This window comes from Suncus etruscus, chromosome 5 (assembly GCF_024139225.1).
Source record: "Suncus etruscus isolate mSunEtr1 chromosome 5, mSunEtr1.pri.cur, whole genome shotgun sequence".
In the NCBI taxonomy this organism is placed as follows: Eukaryota; Metazoa; Chordata; class Mammalia; order Eulipotyphla; family Soricidae; genus Suncus; species Suncus etruscus.
In genome coordinates, this window is record NC_064852.1 from 76,514,842 (window position 1) to 76,524,100 (window position 9,259).

Genomic DNA, 9,259 nt, shown 5'->3' on the forward strand with positions numbered 1-9,259 from the left:
CTGAATCTCTTAAATCTGGCTGGCTTTTTAAAAAGAATCTTTTCTGAATATATAAATATTTGGTAATGACAATCTTAAAATTACACTTTATTCTGCAACAGGTTGAACTTACTGAGATGAAGGGCTTACATGAAAAAACAAAATCAACTTCATCAGAAATGTGAAACAAAATAGCTCTAATGGTTAAATATATTAGCAAGAAGTTTCTCAAAATTCAAGATCACTAAAAGTATATTTCTTTCTCATAATTTTCCAAACATCTAAAACTTTAATAATGCTCATAAAGTCTAGGTATCTTAGTGGTAAAATGTATATATGAATAATATATATTATTACATATATTTATATATATACACAAATAGTTTATGGTTGAAATTTATTCAACTAAAGTTTCCTCTAAAACAAACATGATTTACACAGGATGGGAATTAGTAACACATCTACATCGAAATCTAGGCAGTTTAGGACAAAATGAGAAATATGGTTCTTATTAGAAGTAAAAAATATGTATATAGCAAAAGCTGATAGAGAAATAAGGGGGTTATATTTAGGGAAGACAACCATAGTCTTACACCTTCCCTCTCTTTGTTTATAACAAATTGGGTTATCTTGGACTTTAATTTGCTGAGACTTAATCATCTTTCCTTCTCTTTCTTATCTCTATTACAAATAGGATGGAGGATAGAGACCAATACTGGAAGTCTGAGAGCGGACTTAGAGGAAGTCCCTAACTTCAGACAATGGTCACTAACCTAAAACAGGACTTAGTATCTGACTACATTTGAATAGAGAAAGAAATATAGGTCACTTCTAGATTATTGCAGAATGAACCACAGATTTGTGACACAAGTGTCACCTGGGGGAAACATATTAGATGTAGTTTGACCCTGGCATCTGTCTCAATTAAAAACTGCATGTTCCTTTCTGGGAAATTTAGCCTTCTGAACAGTGCCTTTGGGAGATCAAGAAACACTTTCTGTTAGCAAGTGTCACTGTTTATATCTTTTTGGCATGGTACTCTGGTTGGCTATTTACTTTTTGGTACCACTAAATATTTAGACAGCCACATGAAACCCATGGAGATCCTTTAATTTCTTTGCTTCTTTTAGTTTGGGGGGTTACTATGATCTGGGTTTACTTCTGTCTCTGTGCTCAGAATTAATTCCAGGTGGTGCTCAGGGGACTAAGTTGTCAGGCTGGGGATGGAACCCAGATTAGCTGCATGCATGGCAAGCAAGGGTATCTGCTTTACACCGCCCCCCTCTCTCTTCCTCTCTTTCTCTCTCATTCATTTTAATAGAATAATCTAAACATAAAAATAAAACATGGAATTAAGAAAAGCAGATAAAGGTTTTTCTGAGAGATGAGGGAACTTATAATTACAATTCAAAATTAGAACAGGAAACTGAAAGAAGTCTGTCAAAAAATAGAATCCTTTCTGATACCAAAACAAATACAACTAAATAAGTCAAATCTAGTTCAAAGGTATTTCCATTCATTCCTTTGTTATCTCTTAGAAAAAGGCTTTTTCTGCAGCATAAAATTTAAACTTGGCATTGCTATCAGAAAGCAATCATTTTCTGTAACCCAGGCAGTGTTCAGATGCTACTCCCAGCTTAGCATATGGGTGTTCTGGAGGTGTCAGAGAGCCAGGTAGTTCTAGGGTATGGAACTTGGATTTCCTACATGCAAAGCAAATAAATGCTCAACCATTGAACACACACTCTCCTCTTCCCCCCCTTCCTCCATTGCTCCCTCCTTCATTTCTTTCCTTCCTTCCTCTCTTCATCCCAGAAATGACATTTTAAATTTGGGAGAAAGAGGCCTAGCAGAAATTAGACTTTTTCTTTTTCTTTTTTTTTAGTTTTTGGGTCACACCTGGCAGTGCTCAGGGATTACTTCTGGCTCTATGCTCAGAAATCGCCCCTGGCAGGCACAGGGGACCATATGGTATGCCGGGATTCGAACCACCATCCCTCTGCATGAAAGGCAAATGCCTTACCTCCATGCTATCTCTCCGGCCCAGAAATTAGACTTTTTCAATGACTCAATAATAGATTAAAGAAATGGAAAACCCCATTTCCAATTCTAGTATTTTTCAATGATGTGGAGAAAAACATATGCAGATAAATTAAAAGGATTCAGCTTAAGAGGTCCTTTTAAAGACAGGTAAATATTTGTAAAGTTATATAAACATATAAAGAAGAGCAGAGATAAGACTTTGATAATTAGATGTTCACAGACACTGCCGTACCGCTGTCGCTCTGCAATACTCACTCCACAAGCTTTCATGGAAGAAGTGGTGTAAGATCTCTCTGCCACCACTACTACAAAGCTACAAAGCAGATTGCCAGAATTTTATTTGTAGTCTATTGGGACGTAAAATTTCACATTTACTAAATACAACAGCAAATGAGTGAAAGACCCCGTTCAATACTCACCATGGTAAGGCTGGTGACACAGGCTTTCCTCTGAACCTCCTTTTTTCCAGAAATCAGATGAATTAGTGCTTGCTATTGCATGTCCATCCTTCAGAGCTAATTTATACTGAGCGGCTCCGTACACAGAAAAGTGCTCACATTTCCACCATAGCATGGCACTGGAATCATCACAGGTGAACATTCTCAAGGAATCTGTGGATTTGGTAATATCTAGGCCAAGGCACTTTTGTGATTGCAAATGGAAAAGTCGATGTTGGGACACCCACTTCCATAGCATATCCTTGGATTTGTCACAGTCCTTAGCTACTATCCAGTCATTCAGTGGCTTGATACACTTGCCTGTGTTTTCATTGATGATGGTGAATGGATCATTACCTAAATCAAGATAGTTTGTTTTAAGATTCTGAATTATTTAGATCCTGCTTATTGATGAGCCTGAGATGGTTTCCACCCTCCAAGCTGTATAAATTGCACTACACAAGAACAAAAGACAATGGAGGCTGGAGAGGTAGTACTGCGTGGGGTAAGAAATGAATCAGTCACCTAGATTCATGTAATCAGGGCAAGTGACTTAAGTTTGCTCCTTTGTAAAGTGCTAATTTATAGGTGAATATAGCAACAAAATGTTTCTATGTGTAGAGCAATTAGAATAATGCATATAATTGTTACTATCAGTATGTGAAAGGTCCCACCACCACAGGAGGGATATGTGGCTGGCTCAATTATAGCACCCCATAAAGTAATAGGAAGTGCCTAAGAAGGGCCTTGGGGATTAACCCATGGATCACCAAGAAAAGCCAAACCAGAGTTCTAGAAACCACGTCACAATTAGATTCAAGATCCATTAGTCTTGGCAATGTAAAACCCAGAAGTATGCAGTGTGAGCTAAAAACTAAAGGGATGAATCACTGTGAACATTCCCTCAGGACTATTGGATGAATCAGGAAGATCTCTCTAAGAAAAAAAATGAAGTTCTGTTAAGCTGGTAGAATGTGAATACAGAAAAAAAATTAGTTTAATTTTGTTTGTTTATTTTTGGGTCACACCTAGCAGTTCTCAGGGCTTACTCCTGGCTCTGTGCCACTCAGGACCACTCTTAATGGAGGTCAGGGTATGTCCTGTGATGGTGGGGTCTTTTATGTAGTGACAGTAGCATATGGAGGGGCAATGGATCAAAATTAGGCCATCTGCAAGTAAGGCAAATGCCCTGTTGTACTATTGTTCCAGTACCGGAAATTTTTACTTCATTTCATAAAATCTAATATGCTGTTGCTATTATTCCTGATTTTTATAGAGCAAGATCTATACCCATCATAATAAACTATGACTGAACAATCAGGTTAGTGCTTTAAACAAAGAAAAAGCTGAAGTTATAGCATAAGACATCATGTTGTTAAGAATGAAACTAAAATATTTTAGACAATTTAACCACTGACTAAGTAACAAAAGTCAGTAGAACCTGTGAAATTCTTTCTCAAATGGCACTTTCATTTTGATACAGTTTCACAATCATTGATTTTACTAACAGTAAAGTTAAACTTTTCTAATAATAACTCAATTTTCTTAGTAAAGAATTCAAATGTAAGGACTTGAAGGGAAATTTCACATACTAAGAACTTAAGGGGAAATTTCACCATGTAAATAATACCTAAAAATTAAATCCTACAGTAGTCAAAATTTTGGACATTTATTTTAAAAATAACAGCAGCAACAATAGAAAAAAAGAAACAACATACAACCTTTAAATCTTTAAGCTATTTCTACTTTTTAGAATTTGCATTTTAATATGCTTGATAAGATTGGAGCCAGGCATATTTGCAATAGCAACTTGCATCTCTCACTCCTCGTCTATGCCATCATTCTACCATTTTCTTCTTTATGGGTGAAGTTTGAGAAGTTAATAAAAAAGGAAAATGTACTTAAAAGCCTATAGTTTATACTTGCTCTAATGTCCTGCTGAGATTAAACCATTTTTGGGGGGTTCTCAGGGGGCATATTCATCAGTGTTTGGGATTTACTTCTGGCCCTGATCTCAGGGATCTCTCCTGGCAGGTTTGGGGGACTATATGGGATGTTGGGGGTGGATCCATCAAAAAGGCAAGTGCCATTCTGCACTAAACAATAGTTCTAACCCACAAAAGAGTCATTTGTCTTTGCAAAACTACTTAATTTTTAAAATACTCTCTCCTACCTTCCTAAAATAAAGCTTATGTTCCAAAGTATCAGGAATTATTGCAGGAAAAAATAAGTTTGCTTTTGTAGAAAAATAAGCAATTCCCACTATTTGTGAAATTGTTCCCTTCCCTAATTTATAGGTTCACTGTCCTTTCCTTGGTACTCTGTTCTGTGCTCTGTTCCTGTGAACCTGGAACTCTGGTATGCAGTTGCTTTGCCGACTTTTAAAGTTTGAAGTCAAACACATTGGATTTGTTACCACTCTTATAATAATGTGGGGCCTGAGCAATAGCATAGTGGATAGGGTATTTGCCTTGCATGTGGCCAACCTGGGTTCAATCCCTGGCACCCTCTATGGTTCCCTGGGACCACATAACTAATCCTTGCTTTTTTGTTTTTGGCCACACCCGGAAGCACTCAGTGGTTACTCCTGGCTCTGCACTCAGAAATATCTCCTGGCAACCTTGAGGGACTATATAGGATGCTGGCAATTAAACCCGAGTCTGTCCCAGGTTGGCTGTGTGCAAGGCAAATGTCCTACTGCTGTGCTATTGCTCCAGCCCCATGAGTGATTCCTGGGTGCAGAACTCGGAATCAGCTTTGAGAACTGCTAGATGTGGCCTAAAAACAAAATATAATTAAAAAAATATAAAAGAATATTGGAAAGAACAATGGCATAAGAAATTAGGGATCTTAGACTGAAGACCCACCTCTGCTGCCAGTTAGCTTGGTACCTTAGGGAAGTCACTTAATCTTGCCAGGTTTTTTGAATTTTAAATGTACGATAAAAGTAGTTCAATGTAAGATACCTAAGCCATTTCCCCAACTAAGCTCCCCAAAGATAGCCATTTCTTTTCTTTTGTTTTTAGCCATTTTCAGTACTCAGGGGTCACTCCTGGTGGTGCTCGGGTGATCTATATAAGAAGCCAGGGATCAAACCTGGGTCAGCCATGTACATATACTTTCTTCATTGTGCTATCATTATAGCCCCCAAGAGAGCCATTTCTAAAGTTAGTGTTTTGCTAGTTTTTGTTACATTCACTGAATATTATCTTTTTTCTTTATTTTTTTTAACTTTGATAGTTTTTTTAAACATATCTTTATTTAAACACTATGAGAAGATGCCCAGAACTTTATGTCACATCAATGTTAGTAACATTTTAGTTCATTCTCATCCTGTTTATAGACATATAAATATAACTTAAGTGACAGCACCTCATTATAAATAGACAAAAAATACCCTTACCTCTTCCAATTTACTATATATTCTACTTCTGAAACACTTATCAATTAAAGAATTTGTAAAACTTCTGAACCACAACTTGAGATGCTAGAGTAGCATGGAGTAACTATGATAAAAAAAGAAGCTGCTAAGCTTATCCAATTGAAGTAACTATAAATCACAAATACTTGCCTCAATCTAAATCTGTATTTTAACAAAGCTTATAATTTTAGTATTTGATACTTCTCGTGGTTACTTAGCACTTAGATATTATATTGATACGATTTAAGGAAACTTGTTCTCTGCCTTCATGCATAATATATATGTAACTTTCATACACAACATCTAAACTAGAAATGATCTTGTCCTCTCATATTTCCTCATATATCCTCTTACACTGAACAGGAACTGTCTTTCTACCTCAGCCTTATGACTCTACTGGTAAATATTAAAGGAAAGATTGAAATGTGGAAAGGAGGACTCACATAGTCTGAAAACAAATGCTTGTCCTTCTATTTGTGTAATATTTATAAATATTATATTATAAAGCTCTCTCAAGAGGCAAAAGTACACTAAGCAATTAGTCTCTCCCCAAGGATTCAGGCACTTCTCCAGCATCTGAGCAGGACCACCTGCAAAAAACAGCCTTGAACACCAGAGGAGGTGCACACCAGCATGATGAAGCTGACACCATGCCAAACAAGCTACCCAAACGGCTGGGGTTCCAGTACTTCTTGTAACAGGGTCACAAGTGTAGTCTGGGGTGTGTGAAAGCTGAGCATTTGCTGATGGCGAGGAAGGATGCTGGCAAACATATTTCTGAGAACCTAGCAGGGGTCTCAAACTCAATTTACCTGGGGGCCGCAGGAGGCAAAGTCAGGGTGATCCTTGAGTGCAAAGTCAGTAGTAAGCCTTGAACATTGGGGGTGTGACCCAATCAACTAAAACAAAACAAAGCAAAACAAAACAAAAAAAAAAGATTCCTCTAGGGCAGGGCCACAAAATGTTGTACGGAGGGACTCAAACGGCCCGCGGGCCACGAGTTTGAGACCCCTGAGTGCATGGAAAATGGAGTTAAGCGAGTGAGTGGTCTGCTTTGGGTGAAAAGAAAGAACAGAGATTGTAGAGATTGCAAAAATCAAGAAAAATATTTCAATTTAGGTTATTGCTAAACAGTAAAGCAATGCTTTACTACATGATACTTGGGGTGATTCCTGGTTCATGGGAAAAAAGAAAGAGAAGGAAGAGGAAGACAGGAGAAGATGGAGAAAGAAAAAGAAGAGGAAGAGGTGGAGGAGAAGAAGAAGGATGATGAAGAAGAGGATGATAAGAAAGAGGAGGAGGAAGTGGAGACTAGACAAAAAAAATAAACAGGAATAAGGCTAAGTTAGATGGAAACCAAGATACAGTGACTGAATGGTTACAGTTTTGACAAGTTAGACGCAGGGAAATCTTTCTCCTGTGGATCATGGGATAGGCAGAATAGATTTTTACAATAAAATGGTGTTTGACTAGTTTAGTATCAAAGACAGACAGACAGACAGACAGACAGACAGACAAGCAAAACGTGACTGGGACGTGGGAGTGAGGGAGTGTAAGGTAGGTCCTGGACCATTTCACACATACACACTTTGAGAAACCTCATCGCTTTCTGAAGAAATCCTAAACCAGGTCAAAACTTCATATCGCTGTAGAGTCACAAGCTGCCTAAACAGCTTTGCTTAAAAACATCCTCATCCTAGTAGCACTTCTGCCTACAAAGAGTGGAATAGTAGCAGGTGGGCAAGGTCGACCGTGATTAGACATTAAGGCAGTCAGTCAGTCTGACGACAACTGAGTCACAAAGTCTTCAAGCCCTTTTTTTTTTGCAAAGGCAAAAACAGAAAGTAAAAGCTAATAATGCCCGTGGTAAGGAGCCTGGCACTACCCGGGCCATCAGGGAGGAACCTGGGCGCAGAGCATGTGTGCCAGGAAGCGACCCACCGTGCTGCCCACACAGAGGCAAGAGATTCCAGGGATTTCAGAGATTTAAATCCATGAGAAAGAAAGATGCAGGGAGTTGCCCAGCCACGGGGGCCATGGCATCACTCTGAATGGAAAACCCCAATGGGACCCGAGAGACCAGGCTTAGTTTGACTTCTTTCTGGCAGCGCGCATCACTCTGGTTGGGGAGAGTGGTGGAGGATTTACTCAGCTTTGGACCAAAAGCACCCCCCCCCCCGAGACACGCAGAGGCCGGTCCTGAGGGAGAAGTAGGGGCGCAGCGGGGGTGCAGGTCGCTCCCGCCTGGGAAAGCAAGTTTGACAAGAGAAGCAACTGCGAGCAAGAGGGATCCGTCCAGTCAGACTTGGGGGACACCTCCCTCTCAGCGAATCTGAGGTGCTCTCCCTGGGGCCCACCCCGCTTTCCTCACAACTCCCCTCAGGCTCTCGCATCCCGCGCCACACCCCAAGTTTGTGTGTGGGAAAAGCTGAGGTGACTTGACTCCTGCACCCCGCTGAAACGCCGAGGGCCGCGTCGAAACCGTGGTTACCTGCGTGGTCGGAGGGGTCCGCCAGCCCCAAGCACCCGAGGAGCAGCAGCACGGGCAGCCCCGCCGCGCAGCGAGGGGTCGCCCAGCGCATCCTCATCTCGAGCGGGGGGCCCAGGCGGTGCCAACCCGATCGCGGGGCTCGTCATGCAGCACTCCAGCCCTCCCGAAGCGCCCCGCCCGGCCCGGCCTGCGCCTTTGCCCCGGGCCGCCCAGGTCGCCCAGGCCCCGCCCCTGCCGCCTGGGCCAATAAAGGCCGCGCGGGTCGGGCTTTCTGGGGGCGGGTGGGGCAGGGAGAGGGCTTGAAGTTGAGGGGTGTGAGGTCTGTGTGTGCGTGTAGGGGGGTGCACCTGTGAGGGCGGGACCCGCGGGAAGGCGGGAAGGCGCGTGAGGGGCCCGAGGGAGAGAGCTTGGGCTCCTAAAGGCTCCTCTCTTGTAGGACACCTTGGCTCCCTCCCTTGGTAGGTTCAGCCCTTGGTAGCACCTCGTCTTTGGCCCGGAGAGGACATCTTTGAATTGCTGCTTGAGGAAAAGGACCCACACAACACCCCCCTTTTCTTTCGTTGCCACAGAGGGGAGGATGCCCAATAAACTGCTCTTGTCTTTGGAGATGGTGGTCAAGTCAGGGCAACTCTGGCCTTTGCAAGTCCTGTTTTCGCACTGGGCCTAGCAAAGGTGAGGGAATATGACACAGGGTAATCAGAATTGAAAGCCAGGATATTAAACAGGGACTTTTTTTTTTTTTTTTCTTTTCCAACGCCTCCATTTCTACGTGGTTTCTGACCTTTCATAGGAGTCCTGGACTCACTCATTGCGGCATCTTCCTCCTCCTCAACCTCTTCTTCTTTCTCATCTAGAAATAAGGAAGTTTGCATCCAGCCCGGCTAGTAA

General features: G+C 41.4%; 1 protein-coding gene across 1 annotated transcript in view; it reads right to left on the reverse strand.

Annotated features, from left to right (window-relative positions):
- Positions 1-8,564, reverse strand: part of LY75 (lymphocyte antigen 75) — a 124,329-nt gene extending 115,765 nt beyond the window's left edge. The window contains exons 1-2 of the mRNA XM_049772864.1: positions 8,372-8,564; positions 2,442-2,816 (exon numbers count right to left, since the gene is read on the reverse strand). Coding sequence (XP_049628821.1) covers positions 2,442-2,816; positions 8,372-8,468 — 472 coding nt within the window. The 5' untranslated portion in view covers positions 8,469-8,564. The remainder of the gene's footprint in view (positions 1-2,441; positions 2,817-8,371) is intronic.
- Between the last annotated feature and the right edge of the window lie 695 nt (positions 8,565-9,259).